The sequence below is a fragment of the Mastigoproctus giganteus genome, chromosome 12 (genome assembly GCF_048544385.1).
Source record: "Mastigoproctus giganteus isolate SK-2022 chromosome 12, ASM4854438v1, whole genome shotgun sequence".
NCBI lineage: Eukaryota > Metazoa > Arthropoda > Arachnida > Uropygi > Thelyphonidae > Mastigoproctus > Mastigoproctus giganteus.
The window spans coordinates 28,189,261-28,216,755 of NC_143586.1; the positions used below are offsets into that span (position 1 = coordinate 28,189,261).

General features: G+C 35.6%; 1 protein-coding gene across 1 annotated transcript in view; it reads left to right on the top strand.

The window, feature by feature from the left end:
* Positions 1-515: 515 nt before the first annotated feature.
* LOC150076820 (thioredoxin domain-containing protein 11) overlaps positions 516-27,495 on the top strand; it is a 116,999-nt gene continuing 90,019 nt past the window's right edge. The window contains exons 1-2 of the mRNA XM_090385690.1: positions 516-680; positions 26,358-26,568. Coding sequence (XP_090241816.1) covers positions 517-680; positions 26,358-26,568 — 375 coding nt within the window. The 5' untranslated portion in view covers position 516. The remainder of the gene's footprint in view (positions 681-26,357; positions 26,569-27,495) is intronic.

The following is a 27,495-nucleotide window of genomic DNA, read 5'->3' on the forward strand; positions in this document are numbered from 1 at the left end:
TCCCTCTAGAACATATAAGAATGAGGAGCGCATATAGGCGATCTGGGTGATATCCTACGGCGGCAGAAAGTAGGAAAAAGTCTTGTTAAAATGAAAAAGAATGGGGGGAAACAAATAAAATAACGAACATGTCATCACTTAAATTCCAATATGCATATATGGTATTATCGGACACTAAAATAGATAATTATCATGCTGTACTAGTTGTGTTAATTATCATGGTGTACTAGGTGTGTTAACTAGCAGTTGTTCTAAACAAAAAATAATCCAAAACTTAAAGGACTCATTTGAAGGATTCATGATTAGCAAAATTTATATTCTCCTTATTTTTATGAATATCTGAAATGTTTTTGCAGTTTTCTCTAAATCTCATTCCATAAATACAAAATGGGCAAAAAAGGAAAAGAAAAAAAAAAAAAAAAAAAAGCGCAGATGGGCGCTCTTGTCTCTTGTAATCTCGCAGAAGACACCCAAGATGCTGACTGAAATTGAGATCCACTGAAATATGACGTCATGATGGCGACCAGCAATCAGGCTGAAGATGACGATGCTGCCAAAATACAAGAGCCACGTGGCGAAACCACCTTCGTCGGTGTTGTTCAAGTGATGTCTACATATGGCAGGGAATTTTGTTTCATACTGGCTGTGATATTTACTGCTTTTGCAGCACTTCAGAATGGGTAAATATTTAAGATTTGACTGTCTTTACTTTGTTAAGCCTAATCATCATTAATATTGACCTGGAGTACATAAAGAAGCTCGTATTTCCACTCCCATGATCTACTTTGCGAGTGCTTGTATTTTTAGAACGGCATGCCACAGAAACATAAATAACAAAATGGATGACTTGGGCATCCATTTCGGGTTTTTTTTTTATTAAGCGCATGTTATTAATACTATTTCCAAATGAGGCCTTTAAATCAGGTATTCATAAAAATATACCTTGGAACGTAAGCTTTCACTTCAGAATTAGAGAAAGTGCTATCCTTGCATCGTCAAGTATTTCGTTTGCCGGCAGTGACGCAATCGCTTATGACTTTATGTATTACTAGTAAAAAATAAAATTAAAAAAATAGTAATGAATAAATAATAAAAAAAAAAAAAAGAAGCAAAATCAGATGCCAGCCATAACAATTAAACCCGTGAGATATCTATCTCACTGTGCTGCCACAGCTCGTGAAAGTTGTGCTAAAACGATTTTACTACCATATATTTCATGCTTATTCACCTCGTTAACTAACTGCAAGTTTTATTTTTGTGAGTTATTTTTCTGCATATTTATAAGAAAACAATCACTTTTATTCAATACTGTGTACATCAATAACTAAGGTTTCAGAAGGTGTGATAGTGAAAGTTTTATTGCTCATTCATTATTTATTAAATTAAGAGCTTGAATTGTTTGTGTATTAACAAAAAAAAAAAAAAAAAAAAAGACTATTACAAGCATCATGATAAAAGTTGTCACAAGAAGCATTTTCTTGTTGATTAAATGATGAGTTGATTACTTAATTTAAAAAAATTCATTTTGACATTTAGATTGTCAAACTAAATTAACACTTTTACAAGCTGTATAAAATTTTCTAACTGCAATAGGTTATGCTTGAGATGCATCTTTTACTAACAACCAAGCTGCAAAAACAGTAACCCATACGAAAGAGTGAATTAATTTATCAATCTGGAAGAGAATAAATTAGCCAGTGGGAGCCAATACTCACTGCAGCTAACCTGTTGCAGTTTGCAGCAAATTTTGCATATGTATATTTTTAATATTGGCTTTTTTTTTTCCTCATTTTTTTCTGAATTGTTCAGCTATTTAACTGATTGATTTTGTACCTCTTGTATCACCTAAAGAGGCTACCACAATCATCGTTTGCAAAATGTTGAAGTGCAAATAGTTACAATTCAAATGTTTAATCCTAAATTTAACTTAAGAAATTATTTAAACTGTGAAGTGGGCACTTTATTTCAATTTCTTTATCCCTGTTGTGTGAAAAGCATGCATATCAACCTTCAAACCAAGTCCTTAATTTCTGACTCAATGAAGCATATTTCACAATGAATATAATCCTGAATCTACATAACTCCTATACTTGAGTGTGTGAATTATGCAGATTCTTGAATATGCATAAGTGATATTTTTACTATAAGATGCATGTGTCAGCTGTACACTGCATCTTTGGATGCTCATCTCATTGGTCTTTAGGTGATATTTCTGCACAGTACTACCAGAGCACTAGGAAGATGTTGCAATGGCCCTTTGCGCCCCCATAGGAGTCATGCATGATGAGGCATCAGCTAGGTATGTACTTGACTCATTCAGTAATTTCCATATTGGTGTACTAGATATGAAGTCGACCGGGCTAGCCAGGTGGATAAAGTGCCTGCTCGGCAACCCAAAGGTTGTGGGTTCGAATGCCGCCTCGGGCTTGGATCAGACTAGAAAATGCAAAATCCTTGGGAGGTGCAACATGGCCACAGAAGCTGATGTGCCAACAACTAACAAAAAAAAAAAAAAAAAAAAACTAGATATGAAAAGAGAAACAGCAAAGGTAACATATTTACCAGTCCTGACGGATTCTGCAGAAATGCATGTTGAGGTAGACCTGTGTCAGTGGATACAAGATATAACAGTAAAACTTTGCTTCTCCAGAAGAATTGCACCTGGCTAAAGTTTCTATTTTGGAATAATTGACAAAGCCAAACCAAGTGGTAAAATGAAAGTTCAAAGTTATGCATGTTGCCCCTTTGTTTTTGGTATCACGAGATACACTAGCTGATCACTTACTTTGCAGGATGGTAGCACCACTGTACAATCACTCAAATTTCAGTGAACTACTAGTAGATGGCAGGAGAATATACGTACAAGAATATGCTGCCACTGCCAAGTTCTGATGTGTTTTGTAGGTGCAAAGTGTCCGCATGCTGTAATGGTGAGCTGTTTCACGAGGTGTCAATCGAATTCCTGATCTTTTTTAATGCAGTTGTGTCACCTGAAAATTGCAGTATTTCTTCAAATACTTGTTGCCATAAACCTCTGACATTTCTCTCACAATCTGTAGCACTTATACCATGCTGAATACAATTACAACAAAATGTATCCCTGTATTCAGATCTTCCATTATGCCGCTTGCAGAACACTTCAGTTACTGCATGTAACTTAAGGCCACTTTGCAACTTCTGGATGACATGTCAGAACTTGCAACTGTGTAAGCATATTCTTGGATGTACTTTCCTGCCATCTACCAGCAAACTGTATGGTGGCACTGCTATTTCACAAATTAAATGATCAGCTTGTGGTAAGATCTTGCAGGTTCTATTTCCCCTGCAGTATAAAAGACATTTCATTCCACTGACGGCATTGGGATTTGTGAAATAGGGTGAGGGTTTTTTTTTTTTTTTTGTTGATGCTGTATAAACTTGCTTTTTTGCATCATATGCCTCTACTAATGCTAATACCTATTGTTACACCTTTGTATAAACTCAAATTTTGACTTACTAGGCAGAATTTCCAGCAATTTATTGAGCAACTATTCCAACAATCAACCACTTGCTTTACCTTCAGTCAGTAAGTGGGTGATTGTTGGAATAGGCTACCACCTGTTGTTATGGAAGTGAATGGTTTGAATAAGTTCAAGGAAAAACAGTCAAATTCTTGAAGGATTAAGGAAGGGTGAAGTGTGTGTACATTTTGTTTTTTTTTTGGCTGATGCTGTATAAGCTTGCTTTCTTGCACCATTTGCCACTACTGCTACAATACTTTGAATCCCATTTTCTGTCTTCTTCATTACATGAGTATGAAATATAGTTGGCTGTTTTGATTTCAAATCTTATAAAGGTTTTCTTTGCTGAAATGGGCTAACCTTAAATGACTTCTCCAACTCTGTTTGTAGATGAAAATAGTTGCCAACTCCCTGGATTTAAATGGCGATTGTGTTTTTTTTTTTTTTTTGTTTTTTTTTTAATCCCTTCTGCACATCACTTCTTGTCCACTTTACTAAGATCAAATGTAGTATTCCTTCTTAACTGTTCTCACCTTTTTTTTTTTTTTTTTTTTCCTTCTTTTTTTCAAGAAAAAAAAAAAGAGAGAGGATCTATGGCTTTGCCTAATGTGGAATTAAGTAGTTGTACCAAAATTCTAATTAACCCCATGTAATAGTAATTGTGGCATGTGATGCAAGAAAGCAAGCATATGAGCTTGTGTAGAATCAGCCAAAAAAAAAAAAAATTCACACAACCATTCTCTCTAATTTGCCCACATGGCCAATAAAGGGTTAAAGAAGAAGCAGGCAATTATTAGGCATACTCACCACAAATGTCCAGTCACAGAGACACTCAAAAATGGCCAAAGGAGAAAAATAGACCAACAGTATTATAATTAACAAATTTAGAGGAAAAACAAGTCTATCATTTCAATTTGTACAACTCATAACAATGAAATTTTAAAATAATTGAAATTTCTTAAAAGTTCAATTTTTAGGGTTGAGAAGTAGTTTTTTGTTATTAAATTTCATTAAAAATTTTGGCAGAATAAATCCTTATTCAAAATTAAACTTGCAGAATTTCAACTTTCCTTAAACATACAACTAATTTAGTGCTGATTGAATTTCGAAATTGCGTATTTTGCCCTTGAATGTCATCCTTAATTCGATTATATAGGAAATTAAATTCTTCTTTATTCATCCAAGTCCTGCAGTAAACGATGGAATTCGCCTTTTTCTGTTCTCTTCCAGTTTGTCGTGTATCCATTGCGTACTCTTTTGTTTTCTCGGCTATAAGAATAGCACTTGCATTTTCTAAATTTTCTTCAAAATCTGAAGAAGAGGATGAACTGTGGAAATTAATTTTGTTTCAGCTTTCCTCAAAGAGAATGACGTTTACGTTTTGTTGATTTTTACAATGTTACAGTAGAGTTGCCAGACGTACCCCATTACAGGTTATAATACCCCTTTTTGGAATTATAATAAATTTCCAAGATACCCCTTTTTTTTTTTTTAATTTGAAATCAGATATTTGAAAAAAGCAGAAATCATAAAACACGATATTTAGATGATTATTTAGGAAGAAAGAATTAACTGACAATAAAGTTGTTGTTGAAATGCACACTTGAAGACTCAAAAAAAATGACATTCTATCCTATTTACAAAGAGGGTTATAGAATATTTATATTATGCTTACTTTGTAACCTTTTACATTCTACTTGACTTCTTTTTTATTTTATTGTAATGTTTTAAGTTTCAGGCAACAAACTTTTTTTTATTATTTAAAATTCCCAATATCAGTATCGATTTGCTGTATGAAGAATATCATTGATAAATATACAAAACAACAATGGGGCCCAACACCGAACCCTGAGGGACACCACTAATAACATTAGTCCATGTAGAGCAGTCCATTGATTACCACTCTGTCTTCTCCCACTCAACCATCCTTCTATCCATTGTAGCAAAATGCCCTTAATACCATCCAATTTGTACAGTAGTCTTCCATGTGCAACACTATCAAAAGCTTTCCTGAAATCGAAGTATATGGTATCAAAATTATTTTTTGCATCCAGTTCCTTTGTGACCACATCATAGTATCCAATCAATTTGGTCAGACATGACATCCCCTTGAAAAACCCATGCTCTCTGAAGTATTACTGCTGTCTTGTCTAGATAATTCTGCAATGCTTCTTTAGCCAGTGACTCCACTATTTTCTCTGGAACAGAAGTCAAGCTAACAGGTCTGTAATTACTCTTGTCACCCTTTGATCCCCCTTTATGAATTGGAGATACTTTTGCACATCTCAAGTCCAAGGATGCTCTCATAATTATGGCTAAGGGTTTGCTTACTTCCTTTGCCATCTCCTTTAATATAACTGGATAGATCCCATCTACCCCAGATGCCTTTCTTATGTTTAACTTCAATAGTTTCTCCTCCACTTTACTCTCAGTTATTACAAAATCATTTAACTCCCTGTTATAATTTGATAAACATCTGGCCCTCTCCTCCTTCAATAACTCTTCATGTGTGAATGTAAATGCAAAATACTCATTTAGTTTGGCAGCTATATGAGAATGATCATCTACAGTCAAACCATTGATATCAAGTGGACCAATCTGATTCATCCCTTTTTAGAGTTTAAATAAGTATTTGCTGTTTTTCTTTGCATCCTTTGCCAACGATTTTTCATAATCTGCCTTAGCTTGCCTAACCTCCTTTGTGACTTGATTACAGCCAAACTTGTATCTACCATAGGCTTCTGTGTCGCCTGACACAGAAGCCTATGTGTAGATACAAGTTAGGCTGTAATCAAGTTATGTGTAGATACAACATAAATTGTCAGGTGACACAGAAGCCTATGTGTCGCCTGACAATTTATGTTGCCGACCGGGCTAGCCAGGTAGGTAAAGTGCCTGCCTGGCAACCCAAAGGTCGCGGGTTCAATTCCTGCCTCGGGCTTGGATCACAGTAAAATGCAAAAACTTTGGGAGGTGCAATATGGCCATAGAAGCTGATGCGCCAACAACTAACAAAAAAAAAAAAAAAAAAACAATTTATGTGCATCCCTTGCATTTTTCTTCTCTGCCACGAGTTTCAGTTCATCTGACCTCCATTTGGGCCTAAACCTAGAGCAGCATTTCTTAGTTGGAACAAAAAGCCTAGTAGCTTCCAAAATTACTTCCTTGAATGCTTTCCATTTAGAATTTGCTGTTGGTAACATCATCAGTTGGTCCCACTGTATAGAACCTAAAAAATCTTTGAGACCACTGTAGTTGCCTTTACGAAAGCAATAACCCTTCCCTTTACCCCTGATGGTAGTTACATCTTTAAGTAAATCCTACATCAGTACACTGTGATCACTGCCACTTAGTGGTTCCTTTATCTGTAAATTCTTAATGCACGAATAATCGCTGCTAATAATCAGATCAAGAGTGTTACTCCCTCTTGTTGCCTCTGTAACATGCTGCTGTAGAAAACAGTCATCCAATAAATCCACAAAAGCCTTGCTAGTATGCAAGCGACTAACCCACAATTTCCAGTCTATATCTGGAAAGTTAAAATCCCCCGTTATAAGACACTGATTTACTGGCCCACTATATTTCTCTGTATAATTGTTATTGTACTCATCTGAGTCATTGAAAAAAAGCCATGAATTAGGGTTAAATTTGAAAGTGTCTGCAATTCTGCCCAGATGTGATGGGAGCCTTGTCGATCAATTCGGCCCTGGGAAGATTGTGCAAGGCTCAAGGGGTAGAATTTTTTACAGCCTGGTCTGTACTTGTTAACAAGAGAGACTGCTTCTACAGGGATGGGATACGCTTAAATAGAAAGGGTGCAAGAATATTTGCTGAAGCTATCGAGGCAGTGTTAGGTGGGTCAGAAAACTGCTAGCTTGGGGGGGATACAAGGACTAATAAATTAACAGTAGCCACTGGCAGAGGTGAAAGTGATTCTTGCACTGCTTCTATTGGAATGAGCAGCAGCCTGGAAAACAAAATGCAGGATATTTCAGAGACTGCTGGGAGTCATTGCAGTACAAGTAAACACATGGGTTGTGTTAGGGTAGCTAAGAATAGGAACAGGTGTATGTACACTTGCGTGTACACCAATGCTAGGAGTTTGGTAAATAAATTTGATGAATTTGAGGTATTGCTCAAAACATCAAAGGTAGATATTGTTGGGATATCAGAGACGTGGTGTCACACAGATATAAGGAAAGCAGAACTGGTATTTGGAGTACAATGTGTACAGAAAGGATAGACAGGACAGGAAGAGAGGATGAGTTATGCTATTACTTAAGAAACACATGAAATCCAAGGAAGTGAAGCCAGTCGACATCGCTGGACAGTGCAGTGTCGAGTCAGTTTGGCATGACATAAGCATTGGGAGATCAAAATTGAGAGTAGGAGTGTGCTATAGGCCTAATGACTCTGATGAGTATAATAAGAAACTGTACAGGGAAATAGAATGGGCCAGTAAATCAGATTGTCTTATAATGGGGGAATTTTTAATTTCCCAGATATCGACTGGAATTTGTGGGTTGGTCACTCACAAACTAGCAAGGCTTTTGTGGATTTATTGGATGATTGTTTTCTACATCAGCATGTTCGGAAGACAACTAGAGGGAGTAATACCCTTGATCCGATTTATCAGTAGTGATTCTTCATGCATTAAGAATCTGCAGAAAAAGGAACCACTAGGTGGCAGTGATCACAGTGTGCTGAAGTGGGATTTACTCAAAGAGGTAACTACCATCAGGGGTAAAGGGAAGGGTTTTTGCTTTTGTAAAGGCAACTATGATGGTCTGAGACTGTATTTAAATTCTATACAGTGGGAACAACTGATGATGTTACCAACAGCAAATTCAAAATGAGAAGCATTCAAAGAACTTATCTTGGAAGCTACTAGGCTTTACATACCAACTAAGAAATATTGTTCAAGGTTTAGGCCTAAATGGATGTCAGATGAACTAATGAGACATATGGCAGAGAAGAAAAATGCATGGGATACATATAAATTAATGGATGACATGGAAGCCTATGATAGATATAAGCTGGTCTGTAACCAAGTCACAAAGGAGATTAGGCAGGCAAAGGCAGATTATGAGAAGTCTTTGGCAAAGGATGCAAAGAAAAACAACAGTTCTTTTACCTATGTAAACTCTAGAAGGAAAGGGATGAATCAGATTGGTCCACTGGATATTGATGGTTCAACAGTTGAGGATCCTGCTCAGGTGGCTAACAAACTAAACAAGTATTTTGCATCTACATTCACACATGAGGAGTTATTCAGGAAGGGGAATTCCAGAGGTGAAGTAAACTCTGGCAGTGAGCTAGATGATTTAGTAATAACTGAGAGGAAAGTGGACGAGGAATTGTTGAGGATAAACATAAAAAAGGCATCTGGGATGGATGGGATCTATCCAGTTATTAAAGGAGAAGCAAAGGAAGTAAGCAAACCCCTAGCCATAATTATGAGAGCTTCTTTGGACTCAGGAGAGGTACCCATAGACTGGAGATGTGCAAATGTGATCCCAATTCACAAAGGAGGATCAAAGGCTGACACAAATAATTATAGACCTGTGAGTTTAACTTCTGTTCCAGGAAAATTAATGGAGGCACTGGTTAAAGAAGCACTGCAGGATCATCTAGACAAGACTTCACTTATAGCTCGGACACAGCATGGTTTTGTTAAGGGAAAGTCTTGCCTGACCAATTTGATTGGATACTATGATGCAGTCACAAAAGAACTGGATGCAGGGAATAACTTTGATATTATATATTTGGATTTTAGAAAGGTTTTTGATACTGTTGCATATGGAAGACTGCTGCACAAATTGGAGCAGTGTGGCATTGGAGGCAAATTGCTGCTATGGATAAAGGGATGGTTGAAGGGGGAGAAGACAGAGTGGTAATCAATGGACACTGCTCATCATGGACTTATGTTATTAGTAGAGTTCCTCTGGGTTCAGTGTTGGGTCCATTATTGTTTTCTGTATTTATAAATGATATTGATGATGGTATATCAAGCTTAATGTCCAAGTTTGCAGACGATACAAAGGTTGGCAGGGTTGTCAAGGACACTACTGACACTATGCTGCTGCAACAGGATCTGGAAAGGTTGAGCAGATGGGCTGAGAGGTGGCAAATGAAGTTTAACATTGACAAATGTAAAGTACTATATATGGGAAACAGTAACCCCAGAACAACGTATCAACTCTGTGGTACTACACTGAGAGTGGTAGAGAATGAAAAGGACCTGGGTGTAATTGTGCAGGTAGATATGAAGTTTTCTGAGCAGTGCAGACGGACTGCAAGAGTAGCTCATGGTGCCTTGTCAATGATATACAGGAATTTTTCTAGCAGGGATAAGGAGGTGATTATTCCCTTGTATAAGGCAATGGTCAGGCCACACCTTGAGTACTGTATACGGGTCTGGAGACCTCATTTCAAGAAGGATGTAGAGCTGCTGGAACAAGTAGAGAGAAGGGCAACAAGATTAGTGAATGGAACAAAGGGTCGTTCTTACGAAGAAAGGCTTAAGTTTTGCAAATTCCAGTGTCTGGAGACTAGGCACCGGTGAGGTGATCTGATAGAGGTGTGTAAAGCCTTGAATGGTGTGAGCATGCTCAATGCCGATGGGATTCTTCCTCAGAATAATCACCTGAGAGGGCATAAATTCAAATTGAGGAAAGACAGATGTAGGATAGATGTGCGGAAATTTGCCTTTAGCCAGCGTGTTGTTGGTTGGTGGAACAGACTTCCATCCCTTGTTGTGGAAGTTGATAGCCTAAATAAATTTAAGGCTCAGCTGGACAGGTATTTTGAATGAATGGAGTGGTGAAATGGGAGGTTTTTTTTTTATTATTATTTATTTTTTTTTTTTTTTTGGCTGATGTTGCGTAAGCTTGCTTTCTTGCATCATATGCTTCTACTAATGCTAATTAGGCCTATAACAAACTCCTACCCTCTTTTTTGCTTTCCCAGTGCTTATATCACACCAAACTGACTCAACATTGCACTGTCCATCTATGTCAAATGGATGCACTAGATTTAGTTTCTTAACTAACAGCATAACCCCTCTTCCCTGTCTATCCTTTCTGTACACATTGTACTCCCCAAATTCCTATTCTGCATCCCTTATATATGTGAGTGGCACCACATCTCTGATATCTCAACAGTATCTGTCTTGGATGTCTTAACCAGCACTTCAAATTCATCAAATTTATTTACTATACTCCTAGCATTGGTGTACATGCAAGTATACATGCACCTGTTCTTACTCTTAGTTACTCTAACACAGCCCATGTATTTACTTGTTTCATGACTCCCAGCTGTTCCTGAAATCCCCAGCAAACTGGCTTTCCGGGCTGTTGCTCATTCCAATAGAAGCTGTGCAAGAATCATTTCCACCTCTACCTGCGGCTACTGTTAATCTATTAGTTTGTGAATTCCCCCAAGCTAGCAGTTTTCTAACCCACCTAACTCTGTCTCTATTGCATCAGCAAATGTTCTTGCACTCTTTCTATTTAAGTGTATCCCATCCCTGTAGAAGCATCCCTGTTAGAATTTCTGTTATAAATAAACAGGCTAAAATTAAAACAAAAAAAGTTGTCTTAGGATTAAAATATCTTACTTTTATAATGAATGTAGTATTAGCTAAGGAAAATGTTTAATTAAAATATCTATTGATAGTTGCATTTCCTACTAAAGTTGAATACGTAAATCAGTTGGAGATGTTATGAATATAATTATGCAGCATCCATTATATACCTTAAATCGTGGTTTGAAAAAATCAGTTACCGCAACCACTTGGTTAAAAAATAAATTTTTAAAAATTGCTATTTTCAGCGGAAAATATTTTAATTTTATAATGAGTACAGTATTGTTGATGAAGGAAAAACATGAACACAAAATATTCAGCCATACATAGTCATTGTTATAAAATGCTATATATTGTAATGTAAAAATGGTAATGTGCTCATTTATATTTTGAATGCTTTTTTACTATTGCAATGAATATGATAATTTTAGAGTTAAAAATGAATATAGAATTATTAATCCATAAAAATAATAAAGAAATTCAGTGTTTGTTTCTTTCTTGTGGCATTATTCAATACCACAAGAGAGAAACAAACTTTTTTTTTTGTTTCCAGCATATTTCTCCATATGCTGGAAACAAAAAAAAAATTTTCTGCTATTGTATATATGGGCAGCAGTAATCCTACAATAACATTTGTGTGGTACACTCAAAATAGTAGAGAAGGAAAAAGACCTGGGAGTTATTGTGTACTCAGACAAATGAGAATAAAGAAATAAAGCAGCAGATGTTTTGCAGTATCATGCAATTTGTGTGAGAACCTGCCAACAACTATTTTGATAAATTGTCTTTGGAACTGACAGGTACTAAAAGTAAGATAAACTAAAATAAGTAAAAAAAAAAAAAAAAAAATACTAATACTAAAAGGGGAGTTATTTGGTTTTTAGGAGCATTAGCAACTAAGGCCATATTGCTCTGGGGATATGTGGTGGTCATTCCCTGACCTTTCCACATCCTCCGTATTTGGTGGTGACAGGCTCGAACCCTGGTCTAATCAAGAAGTGTGTGCTACACACTGCTGCTCCTTCCCACCTGGCTACAGAGGCGCCCTCACTAAAAGGGAGAGAGAGAGAGAGAGAGAGAGAGAGAGAGAGAGAGAGAGAGAGAGAGAGAGAGTGTGTTTCTCAGGGAATCGCCAAGAAAGAGAAGAATGATGATATCCAGCTCAGGACCCTGGGTGTGCCAAGCCCATACTCTCCAGATGTGAGCCCTTGGGGTTTCATTAGGCAGAAGGGCTGAGAAGTAGCAATTGAAGTTTAAAAATGTTAAACTTCAATTGCTATTGTATATATGGGCAGCAGTAATCCTACAATAACATTTGTGTGGTACACTCAAAATAGTAGAGAAGGAAAAAGACCTGGGAGTTATTGTCTACTCAGACAAAGTTCTTAGGCCTCCCATAGCCAGGTGGGCAGGAGCAGCAGTGCGTAGCACACGCTTCTTGATTAGACCAGGGTTCGAGCCCGTGACCACCAAATACGGAGGATGCGGAAAGGTCAGGGAATGACCACCACATATCCCTGGAGCAATATGGCCTTAGTTGCTAATGCTCCTAAAAACCAAATAACAAACAAAGTTCTCAGAGCAGGGCAGATGGGCTACTAGGATAGCTCATGGGATGAAAATGAGCCGGTCTTCATTATGTGGAACAGGCCTCTCCCATAATGAAGACTCCACAAAATAATGGGATAAAGGAAGCAGTGATGAATATAATGAGGATTCTTGTGTTGCAGACTTTGCTGTACCATCCACTTCAGCAGATTTGGACCACCAACCAGCAAATTTTAATTAGGCAGGGGAACAATTTTTTTGTGATTTAAACTTGTCTAGAGAGCAAGTAGAAATCCTTGGTTCTAGGTTACAACAGTGAAAATTACACGAAGTAGGAACTAAAATTTACAGTATATTGAAAGTTACCTGCCTCTACTGCAAGGTTAAGAGAAAAGCAAATTTTTCTGAATGGCAAATATTTCTAAGGAAGTAGAATTTATATAGTACATTATATTTCATTAAAGTATTTTAAAGATAGCATATGTATTATCATATGATATTTGAAATTGATTGGTCATCAGTAAGTTACTAAAATTTGAGTATCTTTCAATGGCTCAGTTTGGAATCTGCAACTTTCGTTCCAGAGGTATGATTTTTTTTTTTTTTTTTTTGTGTTGGCCAGCATTATGCTTAAGTAAAGATTTAAATAAGCTCTGATTTAAATAACCTTTAAAAAATGTCCCACTTAAAAATTAAATATAAATTGCAAAACAGAGTGGAAAAGAATCCTATTAGCAGAACTAAATGCAGTACTAACTACTTTGTAGCTTTTGTAAATTATACAAATTGTAAATTATAAAGCAATTTGTAAATTATACAAATCTATGCTTGGCCAAAATAAATATAATTCAGGCATCTAAATTATAAAAAAATTCAGTGGATGTTGGGGCTTTTATTTTGATTCAATTTCCTCTATTTAATATTCTTTTAAACTTACTGAAACATGAATGCCATTGCTCAGTCCATACATTTTGATGTAAATTACTTGCCAAAAAAAATCAAGCCTGTAGAATGCAGTTTATGTAATTAATTGATGCTCACTTTTTAAGTCAGAATTATGTATTTAAACCACTTTATTATGCATGCACACATACAGCTCAAATGGTTTTTACTGCTAAATATAAAGGATTAAAGATTTCTTTGTTTTATTTTTTTCTTTTCTTCTTTCCCCTTCCCACCCATTTTATCTGGCAAGTATTGTTTACTTATGTTCACAAGAGCTTTGGAATACTTCCCAACATGGATTGTGTTAACTCTTGGCTTTGGGTAAGCATAACAGAATTTCTCTTTTGGGAATGAAAATAAAATATTGTTAGGCACCTCTTCTTCTTTACTGCAGTCATTAATGTGAATCTGTTGTCTTCAGTGTAGACTTAATAATATTGTTATGTTGCGCACTGTATGTTTGGAATACAGTTTTACATATATCTATAATAATTTGTGTCTGTGTTAGTTCACTACCATAGCTCTGAGAAACTTTGCATGCATCTAAGAGAACCCTAGGGACACATGGGCATTATTTTTTATTTAATCCTCTTTTAATGGGTTATTAAAATTTGTAATTAGTGCCATCCATAAGAAGACATCATTATCAATTAATGAATTATGTTTGTTTCTAGTTAAAGTTACTTGTAAAACTCTCCCACATGATCTAACAATTATCAGTGGTGGTTTTAATGGTCATAAACTAAATATTTAAAAAATATTTAATTTTTTATTAAAAACAAAAAAAACACACCAAAAGTATTGCAATCCATTATGAGAATATGAAATATTGGTTTACTCCAAATGGAATTCAAAAAAACCCATAAACCTTTTTTACAGAAATTAAAAAGAAAGTTTATACATTTTGTCACATGTAGCAACATTGTTTATAATAGTTAGGGGCATCACCACTATATAGTTAATGATTGTGATATTTGCAGTTACCAGTTCAATTGAACTGCTGATATTAACATCATTGTTATAAATGAAAGGAGCTATCATTATCAATTGACAGTTGTAATAAATGTTACTAGATAGTGTGAATCAGAGCTGTAATACTCAATATGTTCTACGTTGATATTAATATTTGTAAAATAAGAGGAGTTTACCTCAATATAGTACGTATGATACTCTCCAGAAATTTAAAACGAAAAAATCAAACTTACATTTTTCATTTTTTCGTTTTAATTTCTGGAGAGTATCATACGGAAGTGTTCTACATACTATATTGAGGTAAACTCCTTATTATTTTACAAATAAATGTTACTAGATGAACGTTAAAAAATGTAAAAGCTTTAAATCAGTTGGCTTAAAATTTGCAATATATTTCAAAAGGGTTGTTGCACTTCAGTATAATTTGTTCACAATTAAATTTTTTTTTGGAAAGCAAAAAAAAAGTAATAATAATAAATTCTGTATTGTAATCAAGAAAATTATTTTTTCTTTATTCATACAAAATCTGATGCATTATTACTAGATATGCACTTTTGTAAATTTTCTTATCTTAACTTGTTATAATGATAATGTTGTAAATTTGACCTAAAGATATTTGCAATTGGCATTACGGAAAACATTGCCAAGTGCTGTGCTTGTCAGTATTAATCAAACTCATTCTTTCACATTGTCGGACAGTGATATGCATCCATCAATGTTCCAACTAATCATAATTGATGGCAGCTGACAACCAAATTGTACTTCAAATTAATTTTTTTGTAATATAAAATATTTTGAAAAGATAACAGAAATTATATTTTATTTTATTAATGGTTTTTTTATTTTTTTTCCAATACAAAATTAAAATGCATTCTGTAAATCAATTTCCCTAATGTTGCTGCATTAGAGAAATTTTTGGAATCCCATGAGTTGGGATTTCACCTTGAAGAACAGAAAATAATCAGCAGGTGCCAAATATGGTGAAACGGGGAATGGTAAAGTATTGTAATGACCTTCCATGCAAGAAACTGCTTGATGGTGATCATGTTGTGTGATGGTGCATTGTCATGAAGCAAGAGTCCCCCCCCCCCCCGACTGTGTTGTGTCTGGCCTAACACACCAAATTCTTTTGAACAGTCTGTTCTTCTAGTAGAAATTCTTTGTGCATAACTCCTTGCCAATCAAAAAAAATCACCAACATACACTGGTGTTCAAAGAAAGTGCATATTCTAGGAATTTCACATTCCTAACCCTTTTTTATGATGGTATGTTACATTTAATGACTAGCATCACATTTAAAAATATAAACCAAAGATATTTATTAATAGTAATATTTGACAGGTCTCTCAAAATATTCCAAAATGAACATTTGCAACCTTATACAACAGTTTTGGTAAACATGACAATTATGGCTGAAATGTTATCAGAAGCTCTCAGTTTGCTTCAGTTTAGCATTTTAAATGGAAAACAAAATGAAAAGTTCACAAGGTGCAAACTAATATTTAGTTGAACTGCCTCTGGCCCTGATGACAGCAGCACACCATCGAGGCATTGACAAGATCAATTTCTGAAGATAATCAACTGATAGTTCGTGGTTCCAAACACGAATTATGGCTTCCTGAAGTTCACGAAGGGTCTTTGGTTTCTTTCTGGCAACTGCAGATTCCACACGATGCCAACAGTTCTCTATAGGATTCAGGTCCAGGCTGTTTCCTGGCCAGCTAAGGGTTGTAATGGACCGTTCTCCCAACCATTTTTTCACCTGTAACAAATGTAAACACATTACTGTCGAACCTCTAATGCAGAAATGAAACTAATGTAGCTACAGAAGTGCCTACTTACACTTTTTTGCCAGATGACAAGGAGCAGGGTTGTCCTGAAAGATGTTACTTTCAAGCAGTTTGCATTCCAATGTAGCCAGGCATCAGTTGTCATTTACGAAACCTCTTATAAACTGCAGGTGACCTACTCCACGATACGCAATGCACCCCCATTTCATATGGCTGGTAGGGAATTTCACTGTAGACACCATACAGTCTGGATGGTATTCTTCACCACATTTACGGCAAATCATTTGTCTCCCATCAGAGCCATGCAGGTTGAATTTCTTCTCATCCGAGAAAATAACTGAGTTCCACTGCTTGATGGTCCATCATGCTCCTTACACCAAATTAATCAGGCCTTTATCTTTTTTTTTTTTTTTTTTTTGTGAGTAGGGCTTCTTAGGACAATGGGCTATAAGTCCATTTTTGAAGAAGCATCTTCTGACTGTTACTGCACTTGCTATCACTCCTGTATGTTCTTCCCATTCTCTTTTCAGCTCAGACAAAGCTTTACAGTTTTCAAGGCGTAAGTGCTTCAAAATGCGGTCCTATTTTGGCATAGAGACTCGTTTGTGCCCGGTTCCTTTTTTCCTATCAGTATTCTTGAGTTTGGAAAGAAATCTACTCATTGACTGATTGTTGACTGATTACAGGACACTATAAGCAATATGATGGGAAGACCATCCTTCCTCACGTAAAGCAACAATAGCACTCTTTCTTCATGGCGTGAACTGCACGTAACTCCATCCTGACACAAGCAAGGAATAACTGCAACTCTTGCAGAGTGTGTGGATGCCTTATATAGCTGAAAGTAACAGCTGATGCGATATTACATCTCCTATGCGTGTCAGTCTTATCTGATGCAATCTGCAAGAAATATTGCCATATACTTACATTATTCAGAGAAAATTACAATTTTAAGTGGTGATGCACTTTCTTTGAACACTAGTGTAGTTTTGGTTTTAGACTTTGGAAACTCGAGTTTCTCCAACCTCAGCCAATTTTCTCTAACCCATGCAGCTAATTGCCTATTTGTTTTGAGTTCATATGCAAAGAACCAGGATTCATCACTAGTTCTGATTTTTTTAAAAAAGTCTGAATCTGTGTGCCATCTCAATCAAACCTTGACATGCAGCAACTCGTACCTCCTGTTCTGCTATCAATGTGTGTGTGGTGTGAAGTGCATGGAAACTTTCCTTTTTTTCAAATTTTTAACAATAATCAAATGCATGGTATCCTTGTTGATGTGAAGGTGGGCTGCTGTCATTCAGAGGAACAGGTGACACTTCCATTAACAGCTGCCAAGCTTTTTCGATGGTGAAGTGTGAGACTAGGATGGGTGACCACTCTGTGCATAATCCTGAACATCTTCCAGCCTTTTACAGAACTGTCCATACCAGCAAAAAACATTGGGTTGTGATGGTGCTTCTTATCCATAAGCTGCACCTAACCATTGCAACTGTTTCAGTTGCACTTTTTTAGGCTTTAAAACAAAACTTTTTAGCCGTTCTTTGCTCTGTCCTTCAATCCATGACAATGTGATTTTATTGTGCCAACTTAAACGTGGCTTTCCAGTTTAACACCTTTGTGCACACTGAAACTTTGCACAAAGTCAGTTCAGATTTGATGGTGAATAGTTTCAACAGTGGCTAATGTATGGCACTAGTAGTATTATTTAAAAAAAAAAAAAAAAAAAAAGTCCTAAAACTTTTCAGACACACCTTATAGAGGGACCATCAAGTAATCTCCTGATTGAAGCTACCACTGGAGCTACACATCAGACCTTCGTGAGTACCAAATGCAGTCTCAGACTCGCACACACACATGAGCATGGTTGTAGCCAATATTTGCTGGTGGTAGGTGACATTACATCATAGCAATTTTAGCTAAATGCTTGCGGTTTTTCTCAGTAGCATGCCAACAGAGAATGAAATTTACCAATGGAGAATGTCTTTTTTTTTTTTTACTTTATTTTACCAGTTCTCCATCTTACTATCATAATTGGACATTGAATTATATGTATTAAAAAACAGGTCAAATATGCACCAAAATGCTAATATATGCACTACAATTTTTATATTTATTATTCATTTATTATAATTAATTGAACCACTTTGTATTTAACCTGTTAAACTAATAAAACTGTTTATGAAAAGTTTTAACACCTTTTTTGAAAGTTTTCCCTTTCAGACTCACACCTGGAATAATTTTTGTTACAATATAGTAATATATTTCTCAACTAGTGTATTGTAAATTTGTGGCATTTATCATCCAAGATCATTTTATATGCAGAGAATGAACTTTCTACTTCTATAGAAGTGACTCGGTTGTATTTGAAAATGTGAGCCTTTAAAGCCTCTACTTGAAATGGAAGTTAGTTTCCTTTCCCATTTATAAATTCATCTATTTCCTTAAAGTATGAAATCCTGAGTTATTTTCTAAAACATTATTGTATTTTCTTATTCTTTTTCTTCTATGCCTCCAGGCATGGTTTGAATTTTCAATTCAACTTTCTGCATCTCTCCAATTGTGCTGCTCAGAGAAAGTCCCCATGTTTCAAGTTCAGGTAACTAGATGAAATGGGTCTTGATGAACAATAAATGTTTCCTAGCCAAAGAATCAGCAAGTATTGCTCTAGCACTACCATTAGCCACCAAATGCATACCATCCAAGGTATCTAATTCTTTTATAGAATCAATTTTTAACATAAAACAATGCTGCTAGTAACTATGTTCCCCTTATCGTGAGAACAGGATCGGGTGGGAAAGGAAGAGTAGATAGCATATTTCTGTAAGTTGCTGTTCTTGAAGGTTCTTTTCACAATCATTTTTATACTAGAAATAAGTTTGTTAATTTCAACAAAATTTTCTTGAATTCTTTCTGCCAACCTATGTTAGCCATGGGCTAAGCAAGTGACATGGATCAGATCTGGATAGAAAACTTGTAATGCAGAAATGGCTTTTACCATATACGAAGCACTGTCACTAACAAAAATGTGGACTCTTTCACTATGGCCCATCACCACCAAATACGGAGGATGCAGAAAGGTCAGGGAATGACCACTGCATATCCTGGAGCAATATGGCCCTAGTTGCTAATGCTCTTAAAAACCAAAAAAAAAAAAAACCAAATCTTTCACTATGGGTTGATTCTGGCCATAATAAAAATTTTGCTATTGGAGAGTGGCACCTCCATAGCCAGGTGGGCAGGAGCAGCAGTGCGTAGCACACGGTTGATTAGACCGGGGTTCGAGCATGTGACCACCAAATATGGAGGATGTGGAAAGGTCAGGGAATGACCACCGCATATCCCCGGAGCAATATGGCCTTAGTTGCTAATGCTTCTAAAAACCAAATAACAAACAGCTATTGGAGAGTAATTCACCTTTTCAAGGGCCTTACAAGCAAGCAAATACAGACACGATGGTACTGAGTCTAACTTTCCACATATAAAACATGCAATATAGCAGCCTCAAATCTGTCGTTTCATTGGCAGACATCCAAATGTAGTTTTCTCTAATATCTTGTCAAAATTCACGAATAATATCATCATAAATAGCACTAAGGTAATTCTTTCTCAAGGTACATTTGTCTGGAATATTTTAATTTGTACAATATTTTTTTTTTCAAAAATTGCTTGAAGACACGATTGTTTAACTTATTGGAAAGAATAATGCTGCTTACCGGGGCCAGGCACAAATCCTTGAAAAATCACTTTTCTCTTCTGAAGTTCATTGCTTGGTTAAAAGTGACTGCTCTGGAAATTTTTCCTTTGCTTGGCCATAATGTGTGATGCTGTTTTCACGTATTGATTGATCTGGAAATTTTTCTTGCATGGAATGTTCTTTTCACAAATAACAAAAAATTCAATAATGCCATCCATAGTAAAATCTTTTCTCTGATTTGCAATGTACAGTCCATGCTGAGTTTTGTAACATTTTAACTTTTGGCATGTTTAATGAAAACATTTCATCTGATGTAGTTGATAGCATGAGAATGTGGGATTAGGTTTTCTTTGCCTAAATTATAGATGCGTTAATTATGATTAGTATTTACCGTATCTCCATTGATACTCCAGCATAAAGTATGTGTATTGATATATTGCTTTTTTTTTTTTTTTTGTGGAGCACTACCAAACTTGAGCTATGAAAAGTTAACCTCCTTTCTCCTATTCTCACTTAGCTATCTGACAATTGCAGTATACTAAACTAGTTCTGTGATTCCTGGCTTGTGGAGAGTTAAGTATTCCCTTAATTTCAGTGGAAATCTGTTTATAGCAGCAAGCAAGTGTCAGTATCTATGAATAACTGCAACAGTAAACATGATAAAAAAACAATTTTAATGCACATTAATGAAAAATTACAATTCAGATACATATTTATATACAATTATGTCAAAATTCATAAGACTTCACACAAATGATGGGGTTAAAGTTAGCTGACTATTAACGGCAATATGGCAGTAACTATGCCCTCATTAATTAGGCATTCTCTCCTCAATCGTCAATATTCAGTCTCACTTAGTTGATTTTTTCATATCTTGCACAATACCGTACATAACATATGCAAGTAACATTTGTAGTGATAAGTATACATGAAATTATACAATGAAGTAATTTCTAAACATAGCACATAATCTGTTTCATATAGAATTTACTTAGAAGTCATATACCTTTAATTAGCCAGATACTTGGTTAGCTCTAAAGTTATCTTAATTCTCAGTAATTGTTCTGATCCCCACTATAAATTTAAGTTATTCTTCATGATTTACATAATTTCCCTACCTTGGGTGCAGCAAAATATTCCCATCAATGTAATGTTACACAATTTCCCTAGAATCTCTTGGGGGTTGTAAGCAATGTTTGCCGATAGGTCGGGCCTCTATCAACCTTTTCTTTAATGTTTAATTTTCTTTTTGTATATTTCCTACACTTAATTCCCTCTCCCACTTTATATTAACATCACCTTAACTAATATACACACAATCTATCATATACACTCTAGTTTCTGTTCCTCTTCTTAGGGTGCATGTGCAAAGTATATGTACATGCACCCTACGAATTCGATTCCATATATGGAATCGAATTCGTAGTTGCAGAGTTCTCATTATATTCTTATTAATTGGTCTGCCCCACCTTACAATTCCTATCATCATAGTCTGTCTCATTGCCGTGCCACTCTTACAATATTAATAGTTTGTTCTGTCCCTAATCTAACTATTTAGAGTCATTCCACTTACTTTAAATACTTTTCCATTCATGCTGGGGCTTCAACTGGCATTTCCTTCTGGAGTCCTTGAGTTATCCTCCTGTAGTAAAGGTTCCGGATTCAGGATGTTTGTAATGAACCGGCCACTATTGGCACATACGATCGGGATTTCTTGATTCCTTGGACAGCTTCATTTCCACCTAACAATTTCCCTTTTTAGGTAGATGTTCACGATTATCCTTTCACTCTGACACTCTTTCATTTCATTAGGGCCTTGATTATACACAAAGGGGCTCCCTTTTTTTTATTTAACTCTCTGACTTCTGCACTCCTTGCTAAACGTTTTCAGAATGCCCGTTTTTTTCTCTTTTTCTTCCTTGAAGCTCCACCAATCAGAGGGCTTACTACAGAATTCTCTATACAGTTTCGTAATTTGGTCCCGCTTTTCTCTAAGGATCTCTCTCTCACATTCCTAATTAGTTACACTCTATATTAGGAAATGATTGACAAACGTATTCAATGGATTACTTCCCCAGCGTACTGCGCTGCTACATTCCTGGTGTTACGATTCAGTGTACCTTCAGGCATGACCAGGATTATCTTTCCCACTAGCTTGAAATTTGTTGCTTTTGTGTGTGTTACACTCACCTAGAATTGAATTGCATTATTTTACTCATTTAAATTAAATTATTACCTTTCTCTTTCTTTAACTCAATTTCGTTTAATTATTCATGGATCACACTGCAGATTGTATATAAATTCTCCCCCTTTTCGTAGTCAAATGTTTCCGTATAATTCTCTAATAGCTCATACATGCAAGATTAATATCTTACAAGAACGAATAGCAAAATAGTATTAAAATGTTTCCCATGCTGATTAGAGAAACTTTCCTACGCTCAGTGAAATATTATCCCACACTAACTTTTTTTTTTTTTTATGAAAACCCCAAACATGAAAGGTATCAACCTATAGTACTTAGTACCGTGCATGGGTTGAAGGAGAAGTATGGGGGGAGGGGGATGCCGGAAACTTATTGCAGTACAATGACTTACACAGTTCGAGATCAACATTTGAAAAATGATTAAGTTAAAGAATATGCAGTATTGTTTGCAGTATTTGTGTTATATGCACTAACAACTACAATAGACAAAATGCGTTTGCATATAATCCGAAGTCTAGTCATAATATACCAATATGTTAGAGAGGCAATAAGAGAAAGCAGTAGTTTTGTTGTGATTATTAGCAATGACTCTTCATATGTTAAGAATCTGCAGATGAAGGAACTACTAGATTGTAGCGACTACTTATCGATGTGGGAGTTACTTAAAGGTGTAACTATAACTATGAAGGGCTTTTGCTTTTGTAAAGGTGACTACATTGGTCTCAGATTGTTTTAAATTCTGTACAGTTGGAATGACCAATGATGTTATCAACAGCAAGTTCTAAATAGAGGGAATTTTGGGGAAGTAACTGTAAAAGTTACTGGGCTTTTCATGCCAACTAAGAAATACTGTTCAGGGCTTAGACCTAAATGGATGTCAGATGAACTAATGAGACTTATGGTAGGGAAGAAAAATGCATGGGATGCCCTGTGGTAGATAGAAACTAGTCTCTGCACTCAAGTCATAAAGGAGTTTAGGCAAGCTAAAGCAGATTATGAGAAGTCTTTGGTGGCAAAGGATACAAAGTAAAACAACAAAGACTTTATTTATGTAAATACTAGAAGGAAGTGGATGAACCACATTGGCCCACTTGATATAAATGATTTAACTGTTAATGATCCTACTTAGGTTACTGGAAAACTGAATAGTTATTTTGCATCTATATTCATACATGAGGAATTCTTTAGAAAAGGGTATGCTAAATCATTTAGCTCCCTGTTAGAGCCTTATCAGGCTCTAACAGGGAGCTAAATGATTTAGTGATAGCTAAGAGGAAAGTGGAAGAGAATGTTGAGGCTAAACATAAAAAAAAGCACCTGGAGTGGATGAGATTTATCCAGTTTTTTAAGGGAGGCAAAAAGAAAGTAAGCAAACTCTTAGCCATAATTATGAGAGTTGTGCACAAAAGAGTGCTATAGATAAAGAGATGGTTAAGTAGGACAGGTAGAAGTTCATCTCTAATAGTATCACAAATAAAGTTTAGGAAGGCTGCATATGAGAAAGCATTGGCTAAGAGAGCAAAGAATGAGCACAAGCAATTTTTCATGTATGTGAATACAACGAAGAAGAAAGCGAATCAGCAAAGAATCATTACAAAATCTTGGTACTGAGTGTGGGAAAGTCTTAGATAACCCAGCTGATGTGAATGAATTGAATAGGTACTTTGCATTGGATTTTACTGATGAAAGACCCTTCATTCTGAGAAGAGGCTGTGCAAGTGAGGCCAAGCCATATGAAATTAGTGATTCCAAAATTACAGGTGACTATTTATTCAAACCTTTTGAGCATAAAAATCAAGAAGGCCCCCGGAGTTGATGGCATATACCCAGTAATTTTGAGGGAGGCCACCAGGGAGTGTATTGAACCATTGAGGTTAATTATGAGGACATCTTTGGACTCGGGATACATTCCTTTGGATTAGAGACGTGCCAACGTTATTACCAATACATGAGGTGGTTCTAAGAGTGAAGTCGGTAAGTACAGACCAGTTAGTCTAACTTCAGTGGTAGGAAAAATCTTGGACGCAATGATTAAGAGTGTAGTCCAGTGACATTTAGATATATATGGCATTCTAAAGGCTACACAACCTGGTTTCGTTAAGGGAAATTTGCATTTAACTAACTTAATATGCTATTTTGATAAAGTTGCTCATGAGCTGGATGTAGGGAACAATTTTGACAAGTTTATTTGGATTTTAGCAAAGCATTTGACTCAATCCCTAATTAGAGCTTACTATATAAGCTATAAGTGTAACTTAGGATTACTGGAAAGATTCTAGGGTGGCAGCAGGGCAGAAGGCAGAGTTTTGATTAATGGATATTTTTCAGATTGGTATAATATCAGGAGTGGGTCCCCCAAGGATTGGACCACTGTTGTTTCTGATTTTCATAAATGACATTGACAAAGAGATAGGTGTGATATCAAGATTTGCAGACTACATAAAGATTAATAGTCAGCAATGATCAGTTCCAAGCAGCACTCCTTCAGGATGATTTGAACAGACTTCAAAGATGATCAAGAGAAGTGGCAGTTATGTTTTAATGCTGCTAAATGCAAGTTAGGAGAGTAGCAACTTGTAACACTAACTAGTACACTTGTAACTAGTAACACCTGGAGAGTAGCAACCCCAAAATAAATTATACACTTGGTGGGACTGAATTAAAGACAGTAGAGGAAGAAAGGGATCTGGCAGTTATGATACTGGCAGATGAAGTTTTCTGAGAACTGTCTAAACAGGTAGCCAGGAAAGGCCTATCAGTGACTTGTTGAACATTATCCTGTACAGATAGGGAGGTCATAATCTGACTGTGTAAGGTAATTATAAGATCACATTTGGAATTGTGTTCATGTATGGATACCTCATTTGAAAAAAAGACATTTAGCTTCTTGAAAGGGTGCAAAGATGGGCAATTTGCATGGTGAGATTGGCAAAAGGGCAATCATACGAGGAAAGACTTATGTCAGCTACAGACCTTGGCAACCAGGCACCTCAGAGGCAACCTGATTAAGATTTATAAGGCTCTGAGAGGGGTTAGTAAAATGAAAGAAGGTGGAATTTTTGCTGTTATAAAGAATTCCAGAACTAGGGGCAGTAAATTCAATTTACAGGTGAAGAGGTTTAAACTAGATTGTAGGAATTTTTTTTTTTACCCAGCAAGTTGTTGATTGCTGAAAAAAGTTGCCTTTGTAGGTAGTTGAGGCTGACAGTTTGAATAAATTCAAAGGTCAACTGGATATAGTTACCTATTTACCTATTTTAGGGGACGCCTCCGTAGCCAGGTGGGAAGGAGCTGCAGTGCGTAGCACACTCTTCTTGATTAGACCGAGGTTCGAGCCCGTCACCACCAAATACGGAGGATGCGGAAAGGTCAGGGAATGACCACCGCATATTCCCGGAGTAATATGGCTTTAGTTGCTAATGCTCCTTAAAAACCAAATAACAAACAAACAAATAACCTATTTTAGGAGGGAAGCACATAATTTTTACTTATCTACTCTTTCTTTCTTTCCTTTATTTATTATTATTTTATTTATTTTTTTTTTTTTTGTCAGTACAAAAGCCTGTGGCTTTCTTTCACTATATGGTGAATACTATTACTTTTTTTGCATGATTATGGCCTAGAAAAGCTAAAATTCTCCAGATTTAGATCTGGAAGTTGATGAAATTTAATAATGGCAAAAGGTGTTTTTTTTTTTTTTTTTGTTTGTTTGCTTGTTTGTTTCATCTTTTATCTTTGACAGTAATTTTGCTTTAATATGGGACAATTGTGTCAGTAAGAATAAATTAATATTTAAACGCTTGTATGTACAAAGTTTTCATTTTTACAAACTCAAGTATAATGGTAAAAAAAAAAAAAAAACTCTGCACAGTTCCCACCCCTATTGAAAACTATTGTGAACACACACACACACACACATGTTCAGGTAACTCACTCAGGAATGAATTAAGAAATTAAATAGAATTATCCCTGGTATAAAAACCTACACTTAATGTTCATGTGCATATTATAATAATTGTACCAAAACTTCATATATCAAAGTTTTCCTGTATTTTACTTATGTATTGTGATATCCAGATTGAACATCTATATATTTTTCCTTCCCTCCTATATTTAGGCCTTTGAAAACAAGAAAAGCAAACCCTCCTGAAAAATTTTTTCCAACACCATCTCTTATTACTGATTTTTATTTGGGTAACATTAAAGCACTGGTGTCTCTCCTTCTTGACAAGGATGTTGCCTTTGTTATGTACTATGCTCCCTGGGATGCTTCATGTGTAGATGCCAGGACAGAGTTAGAAACAGTTGCACGGTACTATCATTCACAGGTAAGGATCATTTATTTTCATTACATTTAATTATTTTTTAGTTTCATTAAAATTAATATAAAATTTGAGGTCTATAAAAAAAGTTAATATTTTCATGGATCCTAATAATGCTTAATGATATTGTAACTAATCATTTTGTTGCTTTGCCATACTAGTCCTAAAACTGGCAACATTTAAGTTGCCAGTTTTTTTTTGAATTTTCATGTTCTTAGAGATTAAATCATAATAAAATCATATATGAATTATCAGAGTTCATATAACATAAGGTGCCTCTGTAGCCAGGTGGGAAGAAGCAGCAGTGCGTTGCACACGCTTCTTGATTAGACCGGGGTTCGAGCTCATCGCCACCAAATACGGAAGATGCAGAAAGGTCAGGGAATGACCACCGCATATCCCGGAGCAATATGGCCTTAGTTGTTAATGCTCCTAAAAAAAACCAAATAACAAACAAGTTCATATAACATAACCCTTTGAACTATCAACAAAGAAAGAATCTTTATTTAGTAAGTAGGATTCTAATTTTTTTATATTTCTTTTATTACATAAAATGGTTTTTATTTATTTATTTTGTAAAATATACATCATTCCACACAGAATGACATGGAAAAAAAGCAGGCAAGCATTTTTTGCCAGCAAAACAACAAAGCAGCTATATGTGCGCATGCATAAATTTTGAATTTTTGCATTGCACGTATTGCTGCTTTTTATTTTATGATCGTAATCTTTTTTTTTTTTTTTTTTTCCTTAATATTAAGTAGAATTAATAAAAGTTGCTATATATGTCTGTGTCCATATGTAATGTATAAGTAGAAATATATGCATATGTGCAAGATTGAAATTTTGTTCTCTTGACCATTGTCTGTAAAATGCAGAGTCTATTTTTACTACTGTTTGGGGATTTGGGCTGTTGGATCACTCATAAAATAA